This window comes from Scyliorhinus torazame, chromosome 2 (assembly GCF_047496885.1).
Source record: "Scyliorhinus torazame isolate Kashiwa2021f chromosome 2, sScyTor2.1, whole genome shotgun sequence".
Taxonomy (NCBI): Eukaryota; Metazoa; Chordata; class Chondrichthyes; order Carcharhiniformes; family Scyliorhinidae; genus Scyliorhinus; species Scyliorhinus torazame.
The window spans coordinates 87,408,919-87,428,457 of record NC_092708.1 but is presented as its reverse complement, the minus strand read 5'-3'; the positions used below and the strand labels follow the sequence as shown (position 1 = coordinate 87,428,457).

The 19,539-nt window shown below is 46.8% G+C and overlaps 1 protein-coding gene across 2 annotated transcripts in view; it reads left to right on the top strand.

The window, feature by feature from the left end:
* Positions 1 to 19,539, top strand: part of cers6 (ceramide synthase 6) — a 512,798-nt gene that overhangs the window by 444,942 nt on the left and 48,317 nt on the right. For both annotated transcript variants that reach the window (XM_072473656.1, XM_072473649.1), the window contains exon 7: positions 10,365 to 10,493. In XM_072473656.1, the coding sequence (XP_072329757.1) occupies positions 10,365 to 10,493 (129 nt within the window). The remainder of the gene's footprint in view (positions 1 to 10,364; positions 10,494 to 19,539) is intronic.

Here is a 19,539-nt window from a genome sequence, read left to right as displayed (position 1 = left end):
CTAGCGATTCAACTATTTATCTCGCAAGATGGCCCCCAAGCAGAGTAAAAGGCATAACAACAAAATCCCAAACCAGCAACCAGCCCCCCCACCCAAATCCAACTTTAATCATTCCAGGGAAAAAAGAAAGATACATGAACAGTAATAACACCCATCCCACAAAGCCCACAGGACAAATCCAGGTACAAAGCTCCAAAACGCTCAATGAAGACCCCACAAAATTCACCCTCCCACCCCCAGCCATACATCTCCCAACCAATGTAATTCAGTTATCTCGATCCCAGTCACTGTTTCTGCACAAACGCCTCAGCCTCTGGAGTTTCAAAGCAGTAATCTTTCGATTCATAAGTCACTCGGAGGTATGCATGGTAAAACATGTCAAATTGAACATTGCTCCAATACAACACAGCATTGGCCTTGTTGAATGCACGCCTCTTGGGCAGCTCGGCTCCAACATCTTGACAGATCCTCTCACAACATGGCCCACCCATCTCTAGTCCCGATGATCTTTTGCCCACCACAGAACTGTGAAACCACATGATGATCGCATGTGGTGACTCACCAGCATGGGGTGCCTGCCTCAACGACCTGTGGGCCTAATCCAGCTCAGGAGGGGATACCATTTTCCCCTCTCCAACCATCTTCCAAAACAACTGTGACATAAATCTTCGTCGGACACAGACCATCCAACAACCCGACCATTCTCAAGTGCTGTCTTCTGAAGCAATTTTACAAATCGCCCATCATGGCTCTTAATGCCTTGTTGTCACCGGCCACTCACGCCACCTCCATCTCCAGAGAAGTGATCTGATCACTTTGCCTTGAAAGAGACACCTCCTTTAGCTTTGCGCGCTCCACCTTTACCACGTCATCCACTTTTCCCAAAGCCACTCATACAGAGTACATCACCCCCCTCGATCGCTCTTTCATGATCCTCAAAGACCTTCTGCCCTAGTTTTGGAAATTCACCCACTAGGATGCCTGTAAGCATCTCAGTGGTTAGTGGGATAGCCACCGATGCTGCAGGAACCTCCGCCATTTTCCTCACAGGCCTAATTTCCTTATTTTTCTGCTGCTTAGTCTTGTCTTTGTTGGGCATCTCTTTGACTTGGGAATCTTAACCCATCAATCTAACCAAACTCCAGTCCAATCTCCTCCAAACATCGGGCTTAAATAAAAGTTCTCTGGCTCTTCTACATGTCACCACCAGAAGGCCCTGCTGCTGTTAATCCTGATGTGTTCAACCTATGAAGACTTTCATTTACAATTGCTGGGCAAATCTTTGTGGCTTGCTTGCCTGGTTCAGAAATACCCGAATTAAGGAGCCATGGGTGGAATTTTCCAATGGATTGCACAGAGTGTTGGATCAGACGAGAAAAGCTGTGTGAAACTCACTAACCTCACAGATTCCTTTTCTCTCCTAATTGAACTGCATTCTGTGCAAGTTCAAAGTGCTGGCAAGGATCACACAGCCAGCTTGGGGAGGGAAGGTTTAAACATGTCAGTGAATGGGATTCTGAGAATGGGGCACCATTTTTAAAGGGTTTCCTGATCTCAAAATTGCATCTAAGGGCCCCTTTTTCCTCTACGGATATCAGTGCCCCCACCCCCCAAGCTTCAGGGAAATTCCCCCCCCCCACCACCACCACCACCACCACCACCACAACACCAACAACATTGGGGCACCGCTTTCTTAGCAGGCATCAGGCCTCCTCCCTCACTGGCATTGGGGCTTTCCCCTCTGCTTCCCTACACATAAGTGGAACAACCCCAATGGAGGACGGTTACCCCCTGCTACAGCCTGCTTGGCATTGCCCCATTCATATGCCCCTGTGGCACTGTCCACTTGGTAGTGCAGCTTTGTCCATCAACGCCAGGGCTTCCAGTCACCTCCACATCCCCTGAGTGTCATCACAACTGGTTTTTGCTTTTCAAAGCCAGTACTGATTTGCGTTAGCGTGAAGTCACGCCGTAGTCGGGGTGGGGTGGGGAAGGGGAGGATCATGGAATCACAGAATTTACAGTGCAGAAGGAGGCCAATCAGCCCATCGAGTCTGCACCAGCCCTTGGAAAGAGCATCCCACCCAAGCTCACACCTACACCCAATCCCAATAACCCCACCCAACGTTTTTGAACACGAAGGGCAATTTATCATGGCCAATCCACCTAACCTGCACACCTTTGGACTGTGGGAGGAAACCGGAGCACCCGGAGGAAATCCACGCGCACACGGGGAGAACGTGCAGACACTGCACACACAGTGCCCCAAGCCGGCAATCGAACCTGGGACCGTGGAGCTGTGAAGCAACTGTGCTAACCATTATGCTACCGTGCTGCCCTCTATGCTGCAGTGCTGCTGTGGGTACGCGTGCATAGATACTGTGGCATAAGGCCATTTAATTACATTATTAGAAAATCTTAATTCACTGAAATCAGGTTGGCACCCTCAAGCTGAGATCTCGCTGGAGAAAATCCCATTTTTGGCTGCTCACGAGATTTAACGGCCATAACGGGATTTGTGCTCGCAGCGAAGAAGGCCGCTAGATTGCGCCACATGGGTCTGTACACTATTTAAACTGTTTTAATTTGGATAGTAGGTCAGCTGCATCCAATTCAAAGTGGAGAATTTTGTGGACATTTTGACAATATCCCTTTGACCTTCCTCCTTGTTTTCTCCTGAAGCCACCCGTTGTAATCGCAGCCTTCTTTGGCCTGATCTTATGACTGTTCTGATTGTTCATTTTTTGTTTCACTTTCCCTCATTTGCTATCGATTTGGCCCGCAGCCTGATCACTCACCTTTCCTATCTGGGCTAACTCGGCTGGTGCTGGTCCACTCGACGCACTGTCCGACTCACAGAACTGACAGGCTATGTACTGCTATCTCACCATGAGAGATCTGTCTGCTTACCAGCTCTTTAGCTGAGCCTATCACACCACTGTGCCTTCAAATCGTTTCTGTGCAGTCACCACTTTCCAATTTCAACACTCGTGCTGTGAACACCAAAACGTCGAAGGTTGTCTCAAGCCATGTAGCATGATCTGAGCTGTCGCCATGTCTCACCTTACTGCCAGGCTGTTTGACTACTTCTGAACACCATACCATGTTTTTATAATTATATAAAAGCACCAGTCACCCATAAGGGATTGTATAAACACGTAGGTTCATTTACTTAAACAAGGCACATGAGAGCATATATATATGGATAGAAAGGTTGAAGGCATCAGCAGCAGAGCTGTATATGCAGTGTTTTGCTCACAGGCCAAAATGAAATTGAGACTGTATCACATGACGCACTTTCCTACAGGTGATAGTGTGCTTCTATTCCTGGAAGGCATATTACAACAGCCAGCAAAATGGAGTTCACTTTCGAGACACTTACACCTGTTTTTGACAACCACCCAGGACTCCTGCCAAACAGCCTTCAACAAGACAGCATTGCCTCTAATGCAGGCACAGGTCAGACAGCAGGCATCGCAACCTGAAGAACAAGAACCAATTTCTGTTACCTGAACTTTAGGTCAGGACTTGCGCAACAGACTGAGGCAAGAAAGGCCCCCCCCCTGACGACAAATGTTATTTAAGAGTATGTATAATGCCATCATTATATCACATTTTCTTCCGCTTATGACTTACTTCAGACTAATTGTTACTTTTATATACTGGGACTTGCAGGCTCAGAAATGATGCACTGCATTCTATGAAAGATGATAATTGTCCAAGTATTTTATTTATGTTCTAAATTTTTAAGAGGGAAATATTTTCTTTATGAAATTAATAAGAGCAGGCTTATGGCATTGCTATACCAAATGGACAGATGGAATCTTTATCCATGGCTTGAAAACTTGGAATGGATTGTGAGAGATGCTGCAGATAAAGATCTCTCTTTATAGGCTGTCTGTATACAGGCATTTGGTAAGTCAAGGATTGATATGTTCAGGAAAGCTTGAAGAACTTATTTGGGATGTGATTTGACATCGGCCAAACAAATTGCATCTTCCTGTTATTTTATAGGCAAGATGACACCCTTGCATCCAAAATAAATTCCAAGCATTGCCATGTAATTTGTCAGGCACATCCTATTCAAAATGTCATTTTTACAATTTGCCTGCAGACATTTGGTAAATAGTGTTGAGGCACATTCAGAGTGGTCACCTCACCAAGCAATAAACACTTTGTGTGTCCTCAAATTTATTAGGTATGTGTCCAATGCAAATTTTTCCATGCTTCTATTATCCTGAAATTGAATTGAAAGCAGAAACTCAAGAGCAGAATTCACAGCTTCAAAGACTAGGGGTGCCACATCTCTTCCAAGTCATGATCCTGTCAGTTTCATGAGATTGCAATCAATGGTGCCCTGCAACACTGAACAAAGTGGTAGGGCTCATGGTTAATATAGGGCAGGAAGGCACAAGCCATCGGCATATTTCTGGTACCAACCTTCCCCCTAATTATCATTTACCCGTTCATCTGTTGATAGAAATCAACTTTGGAGTTAGCTATAGATAAGATAGATAAAAGCTTTAATGAAGAAATCCATGGTTGGAAAAATCCTTAAGAGTAATTAACTAAATCAATATATTAACCATGAGAGTGAGAAAAGCTGAACGGCTGGGAATTGATCAGATAAGACTTAATTTTCAGATTTTGCAAGTCGAGCAAACTGCTTGAGTCTACAAGGTCAAATAGCAGAAAGATCCTTTGTGTTAAAGAGCTGGGCTGAAATCCCAGTTCCGTTTCCATGGTCACGACAAGTCAGCCCATAGTGATAAGTCCTTGTGGGAAATGTGTTTCGCTCAAACAATGTTATGGAAAATTACACCAAATCCTTATCTCTTAAATTGATAGACAGACAGTTCGGCCGAATTATAAATTAGTTAAAACCAGTCACAGTTGTAAAGAGGGTGAAACTTTAAGATAGTAATCTCCTTAAAAGATCCATTATCGGGATGGGAAATCCATTCCGGAATCACTCTTACCTATTTTCTGAAACCTATTCTGCTTGCTTTGCAAAATCACTATTTTACTTCTGTTTAAATCAATCCGTAATTTTGTACTGTGCATATTGATTTGAAGAAATTACAAGAAATATAATTGTATTTTGAATTCAACTACTGCATTTGCTAAAGACTATCGATCTGACTAGCTTGCTGCAGGGCTAGTTGGAACTTTCTAAAATTTTGTACTGACATTGAATCACCAGTAGACACTAAACAAACTGACAAATAAAGTTTCCAATAACTTTGCCAAAAAGTTCAGTCTGGAATCTCTGTTATCTGGGAACTAAGAAGGGATAACGCATATCCAGGATTCTGAATAGATGCAGAGATCCAGCGCCTGTCCTAAGATGACTGCCAAAGTCAGTGTCCCATGACCCCAAGCATGTTCTGCTTGACTCTCCAAGCAAGATAGTCGAAGTGGGTGATTTTGTTTTCTGAAGACTGGGGCTCAGGCAACATACGACCCTGTGTTCTCATCCCCATAGGGGCAGGAGGGTGAATTCTCACCCCCTAGCAGGGGAGTAGGTAAATGTTGAAAAATCTGAAATCCAGCAAGTACCCACAATTGTGGAATTAGAGTACATCAACCCACCAGTAACTTACTCTTGAGAATGGGTAGGTAATTTGAATATGGTAATGAGGTGATGTGCCACAGTTTTTAACAGGTTTTTATATTTAACCCATGTGGGCCAGGTTTCCCAGTGCTGAAGGGAGACAAGAATGAGCTGACCCACTAGGTAAGTGGTTTTCCAGGCCAGGCTGCGATCCAGGAGGATCACTATTGCTTCCCCTCCCAACTACCTCAGCTAACTTGTTGCAATTGGCCGCCTTCTCTACGATTGATTAATAAAGAAAGAGAATGGAAAGTTGGCATTTATAGCTAAAGAATAGAGTATAAAGGTAAGGAAGTGTTGTTGCAACTATACACGGCATTGGTGAGACTGCACCTGGAGTATTGTGCACAGTTTTGGTCCCCTGATTTGCGGAAAGATGTAATGGCACTAGAGGCAGTTCAGAGGAGGTTCACTAGATTGATTCCAGAGAGAGATTGAACAGTTTAGGCCTATACTCTCTTGAGTTTAGAAGAATGAGCGGAGATCAAATTGAGGTATACAAGATGATAAAATGAATGGATAAAGTAGACATGGAGCAGATGCTTCCTCTTGTGGGGCATTCTAGAACAATAGGTCATAGTCTTAGGATAATATGTAGCAAATTTAAAACAGAGTTGAGGAGAAACTACTTCTCCCAAAGGGTTGTGAATCTGTGGAATTCGCTACCCCAAAGTGCGGTGGATGCTGGGACAATGAGTTAATTTAAAGAGTGGCTAGACAGATTTTTAATTGGCAATGGGTTGAAGGGTTATGGTGAATAGGTAGGACGGTGGAGTTAAGGCCAGGATGCGATCAGCCATGATTGAATGGCGGAGCAGGCTTGATGGGCCAAATGGCCTAATTCTGCTCCTATATCTTATGAACTTATGCTTGACTAATTTGTCACCATGCCAACTCATGATTCAAAATCTTCCCCATCCCCATGCCATCCCCCACCTGAATCCCACCCCAGATGAACTCCAGGCCAACCTGCAATCGCCCCAATCTTCCAAAGCGCCCAACCAACATACTCCCTCCCCCAACCTGCATTTCGGGCCCCCATGATTATCCAGGGTCTTCCACTATGTCAGGAAATATCAGGACCCCAATTGAGGGAGTTCCGGACTCATTCCTCCCCAGTTGCCTTTTTTTGTAGTGAGCACGCTTGGCTTAGCCCCTCCTCCAAAGCCTGGAAACTGTTGTTTGGAGTTCCCCCACATTTCCAGTGTAATTACAAAGAGAACAATGTTGGGACTGAAGATTGCCATAGCTTTAGTATATTTGTCAAGTAGCTGATGAGGTGACATTCTTTGAACCAAAATTTGTCATTGCATCACTTAAATGTGTCACTTGCACATGCTATTACTACAACTTTTTATTAGTTAGCTGGAAATGTTACTCTTAAAAACACCCACCATGGTTAAGAACCTCTGAGGCAAGTTGCCAAGAAACTGGGAAATTTTCCACTTCCCCACTTGGAGGAAATATGCTGACTTTAAATGAACATAATATCCACAATTGTCTAACAATAGGAAAACACAAGACAGGGCTGGTACAACTCTCAAGCACACCTGTGTCTATAATTAGAGTCAATACATAACAACTTCCATGTGTGTAACACCTTTAGTGGAGTAAAATGTGCCAATGTACTTCACAGGAGCATTGTCAAACAAAGTCTGACAGCGAGTCACTTCAGGAGATATTAGGACAGATGACCAAAAGCTTGGTCGAGGATGTAAGTTTATGGAGCATCTTAAAGGGGCCTGTATCAAACAGTTGATGAGTAGAAAATCCAGAATGTGGAGCAACTTTTACAGGATCATAGCTCTCCTTTAAAGGGGGATGTTGTGGGAGAGAAGAACAGGGAAATTGATCACATTAGAGTGCAGTGAAGACATTTGGTAAATATTATTCCATTTGTTGTTGCAGAGGCAAAAGGTCCTGCAGCAGGAGGTACATCAAAGCAGAGGGCCCTATTTGGGACTCAAGACCAACTTTCAGTAAAAGCACAGGTACAAACCAGATTGAGGGAATACCAAATCTATCGCAGAGAATTGATTTTTTTTTTTAAAATTCCAATTAAGGTGCAATTTATCGTGGCCCATTCACGTACCCTGCACATCATTGGATTGTGGGGGTAAGACCCACGCAGACACGGGTAGAATGTGCAAACTTCACATGGACAGTGACTGGGGCCGGGATTGAACTGGGTTCTTTGGCACCGTGAGGCAGCAATGCTAACCTTTGCACCACTGTGCCGCCCTGCAGAGAATTGATTTTGCTTCAAGCTTCCTCTCATGTTTATGGTAGATACCATCTGAACTTCAGTTGCTACCCACATTGTGTCTCCTGACAATACAAGATGGCCTCCGACACCTGTCTGCACATGTGCATTTGTCCACGCATACACAGAAAACCGAAAGCTGAATCTTGCTGACAATGGAAAACAGATGCACAAATTAAAATTTAGAATTTGAGGTTAGATAAAATATAAGGCATTGAGGAACATTGGATGAGGAGGATCCCATAACATAAGGGAGTCAGCCAATTTCTCAATCCATGTTTAATCTTTGTGCATGTGTCCAGGTGTTTCAGTAGCTTCAAAATCAAAAACATGAAAATCTGCTCTATTGCATTTTTAAAAGAATTCAAAGTCTCCAGCCTCTATGTACACGCTCACTTGTTTGAAATTGGTGCATGCAATAAAACAAAGTTAAAGAATATTACCTAGGTGAAAATTTTGGTTCCAAAATCTTTTTAAAAACGAGAAACTAAATAGAGAGGATAAGTATCACACAGAGGTTGGGGGAATGAGTAGGGATCCCGACCTCTGTCGCTCGCAATAATGTGACAAAACAAAGCAATACAACTGCACATGCATTGTATTGGCAGCAAACTCAGTTGTCCACTCTCAGTATTAGGCAACATGGTCAGGAATCTCCAATCCCCCGGCCAAGTTCTGACGCCGCCCTGAAAAGCGGCGCGGGCCACTCCAGCTTCAACGGGCCTCGAGTGGCAGGTATCCACCCCTTCCTAGGAGGCAAGTACGGCGCCAGAGTGGTGTCCGCAGCTCCGGCCGAAAGCTGGCTAGGCACGAGTCCGCGCATGCGCGCCACGGCCGGCGCGTGTTCGCGCATGCGCGTGGGTTCCCGTCTCCGCGCCAACCCCCGGGTAATATGGCAGAGCCCTACAGGGGCCCAGCGCGAAGGAACATAGGCCCCCACGGAACTAGCCCGCCCGCCGATCGATAGGCCCCTATCACAGGCCAGGTCACCATGGAGGCACCCCCTGGGGTTGGATCCCCCTACCCCCCCGCCAGGACGGCCCCCGCAGACAGAACTCCGAGGTCCTCGCCGAGTGAGACCACACGTAACCCACGCCGGCGGGACTCAGCTGAACTCGGCGGGCACTCGGCCCATCGAATCGCCAGGGGGTGCGCTTTCAACAGCCCACGGCCGGTGCGGCGGCCAAGAATCTGTGCCGGAGAATCGGCGGGCTGGCGTTGGGGCGGCGTGGCGTGATTCTTGTGCCCCCCCCGCCGATTCTCTGACCCAGTGCGGGGTCGGAGAATCCCGGCCCATGTCTCCTGTTATTTACAGTGCACCTGTTTCTTTTTCTGCCCAGCATCCTGCGAAATTATAGCAAGAAACAACAAATAATTTTGACTTAGTAAACACGCCAGTAGTCTATGGCACAATCACATAATTCTCCTCCCCTTGAAAGGTGAATTTTCAGTCAGACTGAGAATTAGGTTGCGAAACCCTGAGATGCAAATGGTCCCTGCACTTCACTATTCTCGATACACTGTAATAAGAACACTTCTTCCTTATAAAATGTCTTTAACATGGAAGCTAATTTCTTCTTTTAACACAGTGAAGCGCACTGCAGTTTAAAACGAGGACATTGTTCATAGGGATAAGATCAGCTCAGTTGTCAATACCCTTTGTAGATACTGGGTGGGATTCTCCTGAACCACCCCCACAGCCAGCTGTGTGTTTCGCAGCGGTGCGCCGTTCACTAGAAAAGGGATTCTCTCTTCCCGCCGGTAGTCAATGGGATTTCCCATTGAAGCCACCACACACCGTTGGGAAACCCAAGAAAAGAGAATCCCAACAAGCGAAGAATTCCAGCCATACTGAAATTGAAGATTACATTTCCTTTTCTCCCATGTTATATGTATTATGTATGGCACATGGTGAATGTCGTGCATGGTGTAACTTTAATAATAATAATCTTTATTGTCACAAGTAGACTTACATTAACAAGCAATAAAGTTACTGTGAAAATACCCTAGTCACCACACTGCCTGTTCGGGTACACGGAGGGAGGATTCAGAATGTCCAATTCACCTAACAAGCACGTCTTTCGGGACTTGTGGGAGGAAACCGGAGCACCCGGAGGAAATTCACACAGCCACGGGGGGAACGTGCAGACTCCACACAGACAGTGACCCTGGGTTCCTGGCGCTGTGCCGCAACAGTGCTAATCACTGTGCTACCCTTAATATTAAGACAGGGAGCCAGTGAAGTTTCATCCGGTTTTTTTTGAAGAAAGATGAAAGCCGGTGACGTTTAGGGCAGTTTGTAATCACTGCAGATTTGTGTCAAACATTATTTTCTGTCGGGTACTCAGCCAAAAATGAATGTTCGAAAGTCAGATCTTATGATAATATTTTCATATTCAGTTTGTAAATTGTACGCTGTATAGTGTATCGGAGAGTTGATGTGAAGTTTGCAGTAAACTGTTACCTAGCTGTTTCTTCTTGTTTTAGGACTTTGCCATAATGTTTGTGCATCACCTTGCAGCAATAGCACTTATAACATTTTCATATGTCAACAATATGGTGCGTGTAGGAGCACTGGTCATGTGCCTTCATGATGCATCTGATTTTCTGTTAGAGGTAAGGAAAGTGTTCATCACCTTTAATGATTCCTTATAACAAAGTAATTGGACAATATCACACGTATCCCTTTAGAGAAAATATTTTTCCTCTTTTACAGTATCTGAACTGATAATACTACATGAAACAGAAATGGGGAGAAATTTAAAAAATACTTATTATTCCCACTCTATTTTTTTTACTTTTCTCCAACTGATTGCCTTTTGAACCTCTACACTGTTACACAGTAGGTAAGCTCCCTCTTGGTGGGTTACAAGCTGGCTTTATTTACCCTTAATGAGTTAGCCAATATACAAAATCAGCTGAATAAACCTTGTTAACTGGACTGATAAGACATTCTCAATTTAGATAAAAGAAGTAATGAGAATTTGATGTTTAATGCTTTCTTTCTTCCAGACTAATTGTCTATTAACTCCTTGGTAGGGCATAGTTTGCCATTGCTGAAGCAATCATGTTTTGTTCACGTGCCTAAATTATGAATGCTGACCATGCCCTGATCCAAACCCATATCCCAATATATGCGCACATGCACTAACAGCAAGAAGGTTTGGAGCAGGAACCCTGACTGATAGTCAACTTTCTAATGCAGCAGTTCCGAGATCAGTTATATTTCAGCAAGTGCTGGGATGCAATCAGTTAACTCAGTACAGGCCAGGGAATCGAACCAACTACATTCTCGATCTCTATGGCTCAGCATGTTCGAGGGCCCAATTGCTCAAAGGTTAGATCAAAGATTTTAATAGTTGCAACAAATTGGGGCAGCACGGTGGCGCAGTGTTTAGCACTACTACCTCATGCGCCGAGGTCCCAGGTTCGATCCCGGCTCTGGGTCACTGTCCGTGTGGAGTTTGCACATTCTCCCCGTGTTTGCGTGGTTTTCACCCCCACAACCCAAAGATGTGCAGGGTAGGTGGATTGGCCACACTAAAATGCCCCTTAATTGGAAAAAATAAATTGGGTAATCTAAATTTTTAAAAAATAGTTGCAACAAATGGAAATGAGGTGCCATATTGAATATTTTTGGCAAAGACCAATTCCAACAAGCAGGATCTGTTTTAGAAATTGAAGCTCGAAAGCACTCTGATGTAGTAAAGTGGGTTACAGAGCTATCTGTTTATCTCAGATTTTTGGTTCCAAAAATAGCTCATACTGATGGAAATAAAGTCTCCTGGTTTGACACATGAAGGAATATAAAGTAAGCTTAGTTTTTATTGTAAATATTTTTATTTGAGTTTTTTCATTTTTTTAAACAAAATAATACACCCATTAAACTGGTACAGTACAGCACAAACATTTCACCATATATGCAAAAAAACAGTGCTTCAACCTAAAAGAAGATAGATAAAAGGCTGGAGAGAAAAAGAACAGAATACAAAGAAAGGGAGAAGGGGCTGACATCCTTATGTAATTGTACGAGGGACAGTGGCCGGGATTCTTCATTTGGGGGACTGTGGCGGGATTCTCTGTTTCAGAGACTGAATCGGTGGACTTCCACGACAACAGAATTGGTGCCAGTCCCAGGCCAATTCATCAATCATAAATGGGCTAGCACCTTCGCCACATGGAATAGGATCGACTCCAATGAAAAACGATATTGGATTCTCTGGGGTCGGGACTAGCACTCGAGAGGCTGACAAGCTGCAGCCGCTTATTAACTTTCCACTCCCCACACACAGTCGTCCCAGCCGACAAGTTGGCACTGGTTGCGCTGGAGCACGCCCATCCCGTTGATGGGTCAGCAGCTGGGGCCAGAGGATACCTCCTCTCTCTCCCTCAGCTCAAGCAATGGCACCTGTTTCCCGATTTTTAAAACCACAAGGCAAACTCACCATCGATAATTCCTCCTGGTGGAGGTGGAGCATCGCGGGAGCCTGGAGAATACTGGGTCAGGCCTGTTAATAATATGCCAACAGCATTTACTGTAAATCATAGATCATAAGTAAATCATAGAATTTACCGTGCAGAAGGAGGCCATTTGTGAGGAGTGGAATGCATTGGCGCTGCCGTCGAGACACAAGAGCATTGCAATCTGTAATACTTACCTTGCAGCTCCACGTGCCCATTCCTCCAAGGACAGCAGCTGTGCCTCCATCTGGTTCCCACAAAGCCATTATCTGCAAGCCATTCATAGCTTTCGAGTAGTGGTCTGTGATTGACAGACTGTAAAAACCATCTGCAGCTTTGATCCATTCATAATCCCTTCACACTTCAGTGGCCTAAGTGGTCAAACCCCAATGTTTGTAAACATTGACCACATCAAAGAGCGGTAAGTGCAGTGAAATCACACGCTTGAGTGATTGGAATGCAGTTAGTGCTTGGAATGCACTTACATCTCTTTGGGAGCCCTTGACCCACAGCCCGGGTGCGCACCACACATGTGCCACCGTACATCAGGTGGAGGTAGGAACCCCTGAGGGGCTGGACGGTCGGAGGGTGTTCTGACCCCAGGGACCAGCTGCCATCCACACAGGTTTTGGGCTTCTGGAAAGGGTGGTCCCATCTATAGTGGAGATGCAGTCATAGAGCAAGGGACTACATAAAGAGGTGTCAGGGCCTGCAGGTTCAGTTGGAGGAGTTTAACCGCCTGCAAGAGCAGGGTGCGGTGCCAACCTTGCATGCCACCCAGGCCAACACCTTATGGGTGGTGTCTATGGTGGAGGCCTTGGCGGCAAAGGTTTTGGCAATGGATGTCCAAGACCTGGGGCAATGTGTGCAGTCGATGGCCGAGGCACAGGACAGGGTTACCCTATCACAGGCAAGGTACCAGGGCTACCTGGGCATTGCAGCAGTGCTCCAAAGCGTGACCCAGTCACAGCGGGTCATGGCTGAGGGTGCCTCAAACAGGTCTAGAGCCGCTGAGTGTGCCAGGATGAAGGCATGTGCATGCTTCCTGGGTATCGGGACGCAGACCTGCGTAATGTGCATCTCATAGTCACCAACCAACTGCACGTTCATCGAGTGGAACCCCTTTTGGTTTGTGAAAACATGCCTGTCGTGGGCCAATGCTGATATGGTGAAGTGCATCCCATTGATTACTTCTTGGACCCAGGGCACATCGGCGATGATGCAGAACCCCGCTGCCCAGGTATCCTGGTGGGTTTAGTCCACATTGAATTTGATATATTGTACCGACCAGGTATATAGGGCCTCTATGATGATGCGGATGCACCTGTGCCCCGAGATCTGTGATATTCCGGATAGGCCGGCACCTGGTAGGATCCCTCTAGCATAAACGTTCAGGGTGGCGGTCACCTTGACGGCCATCAGGAGCGAGTGCCCTCCCCCTTTCCGTCCCGGTGCCATGATCTGGCAGAAATGTCACATTGCCCCCCCCCTGCTCAGCCGGAGCCTTTGACGGCATGCCTGGTCCGACAGGTCCACAAAGGAACGGCGCTGCCGGTATACACGAGGCCTCATGCAGTGCCTCCTTCACATTTCTTCCTCGGGCGGCCGGCACTCCAACCTCACCGGCTGCCTCATATTCCTCTGGGTCAGGCTCTGCTGCTCAGGGTCCTCATCGAAGAGTTGCAGCTCATACAGCCTAAGTGCATTCCCCAGGCTGCAGCAACTAGGCTGAAGGCCACTATTCCTGGTTGGATTCCAAAGTCCATTGTCTGTGGGAATGAAAGGCAGACATGTTAGCATGGTGCATTCCCCCGTGCCCAATCAGGTCCAACGGTTTGCACGGTGGCCCGGCCTACACTGCAGACCCTGCCCCCACATGTCCTCCTCACCCATCCCCACACCCACCCCCAGCTGTTTCCCCTGGCATTCCACCCTCTACACCCCTGACCCCATCGGTGCCGAGCACCATGGGGGCCTTTGACACTGATGCCCATCCCTGCTACCAGGGGTATCTTTGACTGGCGGTACGCTCCATGGCCCCTGTCCGGTACCATCCTGTAGTGGCCACTATGGACGGGTAGCAGCCATTTGGGGGTGGAAGGGGTGGAGGGTGGGCGGTGATGTGTGGAGGTGGAGGGTAGGGGCTGGGCTGCATGTGGTGGTGGCACCCATACAGCCGGTGTCACTCTACACAACCGCAGGCCACGGAAGGCGGTCAATGGGGTGTGCAGCACGATGACTGTTTTGCAGGCCGCGGCAATGACGATCCGTGCCTGGACATCTTGGTCCCGTGAGGGTTCACCCCAACCCCAAAACCCCTCCCCTGGTCAGCCGCGTTACCCCCCCCCCCCCCCCCCCCCCCCCAGCTATCCTCCTGGTTGGCTATGATTTCCAAATTATTAAAACCACAGGAGAAACTCGCCGTCAGTAATTCCCCCATCATGGAGGCCCTGGAAAATACCGGGTCAGGCCTGCTAATAATATGCGAACGGTGTTTACTGTACCTGCAGAGTAGAATGCATTGGGCGCCCGCCACGATTTTGGCTTCACGACTGATTCTGCGTCCAATTGCCTTTCCCGATTCCGGCATTGGCCAATGGAGAATCCCCTCCAGTGAGTATAGTCACCACCTTATGTCTTATATTTGATGTAATATGCAAATGATGTAGAATTTTTATTTGTATCTCCTTGGCTCTATCGCAGACAGAAATTTTATTTGCATTCTCCCAGATATACACCCAGGTCTCTTCACCAAATTTCACTGGGAGATCCCTTTCCCAAATCCACAGTATCTCCTACATAGATCATAGGATCATAGAATTTACAGTGCAGAAGGAGGTCATTCGCCCCATTGAGTCTGCACTGGCCCATGGAAAGATCACCTTACCCAAGCCCACACCTCCATCCAATCCCAGTAACCCCATCTAAACTTTTTGGACACTGAGGGCAATTTAGCATGACCAATCCAGCTAATCTGCACATCTTTGGACTTATTCGTATAGGATCTAGAACTTGGGGCTGGATTCTCCGATTTTGAGGCTATGTCCGGAGCATGCGTCAAGTTTTACAACCAAAATTCCACGCCATCTCTGCACCGATGCTCCGCCCGGTGGGGGGGCTAGCAGCCACGCCACGTAAAGCCCCTACCTGCAGATATGGACAGAGAATTGCCAGGCCTGTGGACATGCGTGCGCACGGCGGCGACCTGCAGCGGTTGCGCTGTACAACATGGCGCCGGCCGCACGCGGACCTGGCCTGCCAGATAGTGCCCCCCTGTAACCACCTCCCCATCCCCAGACCACCCTACACAATCCCCCGCCGAAGCCCCCGCGGCCACCGTAACGTCTCCCCCCCCCCCCCCCCGGATAATGGCGGCGCTGGACACAGTCCGCAGCTGCCGCGTGAGGCCCCGAAAACTGTAAGCACACGTGTCCCACGCCGTCGGGAAGTCGGTCCATTGGGGGCGGAGCATCTGGGGGGGCCTCATCGGTAGAGGGTAAAACAACCGTGATAACGGCTTGCGGCGTACTCAGCGATGATGCCGCTTTTGAGGGGGCGGAGCATCCGTAAAACGGCGCCGCACCCAATTTCGACATCAAAACGGATTCTCCAGCCAATCGCCGAATGCGAGTTCGGCATTGGCAATCGGGGAATCCAGCCCCTGGGGTGTCATAAAACTAAAAGTAAGGTCTCTAAGTTGTAAATATTAGAAAAAAGAATGCCTGGGGATAGCGCATTGTTGTCATAGTTACTCAAAAGATAATAAGGAAGCCTCGCTATCAGCTCCGCCAATCTAGTGAGTCACCCCTCACTCCAAATGTCAAAACCACTGTCCATGGAACCCAGTGGGAAATGAGGGTTTTCCTGCATAGGAGTGAGAGCAGAAGTTAACATCGATCTTCCCTGCAAGTGACGGGCCATTTTCCAAGCCGTCAGAGTATTAATAATTATCGGATTCTGGCACTGTCTTAAAATCTCCAAGAAACAACAGAATTTGTAAAGAATATTCAATCTGACAGGCCACAATATCAAGCAAAATGGAAGTGTGGCCGCTTCTTATCCATTCCTGTATAAATCTCAGATGAGGGGCTGGCTGATATAATTTTATATTCAGCATCCCAAGGCCCCCTTTCGAACTTGGAAGTTCCAATTCAGCCAGTTTTAAGCAAGGTTTCATTTTGTTCGATATAAAGGTGCTAAACCCTCCCACTGACTTCCTCAGGACCTTAGCAGAAAGTAAAATGGACAATATCGGTAGAGGGTAAAACAACATTGATAATACATTAATCTGAATCAGTGCTCTCTGAATCATACATTAATCTGAATCAGTCAGCAGCCGCCCTGGTAGGGGCCGGGGGGATCCATCACCGGTGGGGGGACCTCCAGGATAGCCAGGGTTCCGATCAAGGGCCACCGATCGCGGGCACGCGCGATCTGGGGGAGGCCTATATTGTTGGGGCCGGCTTGCTCTGCGGGTCCAGCATGTTGCGCGGGTGCCAGGAAGGTCCAGAGCGATTTGCGCCCATTTTCACATGGGCGTGGGGACATAGCCCCATTTTTAGAGAATTCCGCCCCTAATTCTGGTGAGGTGGTCCTACAATAAGGATGCATGACATGCTACTACATGCATAAAGTTTCCTGACATTGTTCATCAGGAGGCTCAACCCACCTTTAACCCCTTTGAAGTCCCGAGAATTTAATTCCTAAAGTTCATCCTGGCGTCAGTAAACTGTTTTTTGGTTTCCCGCCACTCAAGTTCTCCCACTCTCCATGCTGCCCTTTAATGGCGGGACCAGAAGATTCTGCCAAGAATTCCAAGAACTACAATGGGAGGCCATTTGTGTTATAAATGATTCACTTAGTGCTAGGGGCTTGGATGGGGCAGAGTCTGTAAGGTGTATCCAGGAAGGCTTCTTGATGCAATATGTCGATAGTCCAACTAGGGAAGGGGCAGTACTGGACCTGGAATTGGGAAATGAGCCTGGATAGGTGGTTGAGGTTTCAGTAGGGGAATATTTGGGGAGTAGTGACCACAATTCTGTAAGTTTTAGGGTACTTTGGGATAGGGATGAGGGTAACCCTCGCGTTAAGGTGTTAAACTGGGGAAAGGCAAATTACGACAACATTAGACAGGAATTGAATTATTTAGATTGGGTGTGGCTGTTGGAGGGTAAATCAACATCGGACATGTGGGAGTCTTTCAAGCGACAATTGATTACGATTCAGGAAATACACGTTCCTGAGATAACGAAGGATAAGTATGGGAAGTTTAGAGAGCATTGGATAATGAGCGATACTTTGAAACTCGTCAAAAAGAAAAAGGACACTTTTGTACGGTCTAGAAGGGTGGGAACAGTTGAAACCTTCGAGGAATATAAGGAAAATAGAAAGGTACTTAAGTGGGAAATTAGATGGGGTCATGAAAAGTCCTTGGCAAGTAGGGCTTAGATGAATCCCAAAACATTTTATTCATATGTAAAAAGCAAGAGGGTGGCCAGGGAAAGGATTGGACCCCTTACGGACAGTGGGGGGAATCTTGAGCCAGAGGAAATGGGCGAGGTACTAAATGAGCACTTTGCATTAGTGTTCACCAAAGAAAAGGACTTTGTGGAAGATGAGTATTGGGTAGGGTGTGTGGATAATCTAGATCTTGTTGATATCAAAAAGGAGGAGGTATTGCGTGTTTTAAAAGACATTACGGTAGATAAGTCTCCTGGGCCAGATGGGATTTACCCCAGAATACTGAAGGAAGCATGGGAGGAAATTGTTGGGGCCATCTTTGTATCCTCATTGGCTACAGGTGAGATCCCAGAGGACTGGAGAATAGCTAATGTAGTACCACTGTTTAAGTAAGATAGCAGGGATAATCCAGGAAACTATAGGCCGTGAGCCTCCTGTCGGTAGTCAGTAAATTATTGGAGAAAATTCTCAAGGACAGGATTTATACCCATCTAGAAACAAATGGACCCATTAGCGATAGACACCATGGTTTTGTGAAGGGGACGTCATGCCTCACTAACTTTATCGGGGTTTTTTGAGGAGGTGACACAGATGATTGATGAGGGGAGGGTGGTGGATGTTGTTTACATGGACTCTGACAAGGTGCCCCATGGCAGACTGGTACAAAAGGTGAAGTTGTGGTACAGTGGTTAGCACTGGGACTGCGACGCTGAGGACGCGGGTTTGAATCCCGGCCCTGGGTCACTGTCCGTGTGGAGTATGCACATTCTCCCCATGTCTGCATGGGTTTCACCCCCACAACCCAAAGATGTGCAGGTTAGGTGGATTTGCCACGCTGTATTGCCCCTTATTTGGAAAAAAATAAAAATTGGGTACTCTAAATATATCTTTTAAAACCTAAAAAGTGAAGTCACATGGTATCAGAGGTGAGGTGACAAGATGAATACAGAACTGACTCGGTCACAGAAGACAGAGGGTAGCAGTAGAAGGGTGTTTTTCTGAATGGAAGGTTGTGACCCACAGGGATCGGTGCTGGGGCCTTTGTCATTTATAGTATGCATAAACGATTTCGAGGAAAATGTAGCCGGTCTGATTTGTAAATTCACGGATGCCACGAAGGTTGGTGGAGTGGCAGATAGCCTAATGGCTTACTTAAATATGCATATCTGGATCTCACCCGATGAGGGCAAGATCAAGATTGCAGCGTCTCACCAGATTCAGTTGAATCTCCTGAAGCGTTTTGAGCATCGTGAATCTTGTGAGATGAAGCGGCCTCGGCACGACACCAAATTGGACATGCTGACGCCGATAAAATGCGCCCCTGGGTTTCTGGCATGTTTGTATAAGCCAGGATTACAAGTATTTAAAAGTTTTTTCACACAGCAGAATGCACTTTTTCTTAGTATCAGTGTATTTATTACATCAGGAAAGGTTTTCTTTTTCCAAGGAATTTAAAATATTTCCATGTACATTGCAATGGGATCTGACGAGAGGTAGTATAGAGAATCTGAGGAGGCATGGAGCATACACAGAGGCATCGAGGTGGCAGGAGATACTGTGCTGGAGAACCATGTCAGGGTTTCAACCAGGCCTGCCCCCACACCCACACTCCTCCTACACTGGTGCACGGCTTGCAAACTGTACTGTGAACCTGACTCAGCGTGAAAAGACAAAAATGGAATGTGAAATCACTCGTGGATCAGGTGTGCAATTTTTGAACTGTGAAATTGCACAGGTTAGG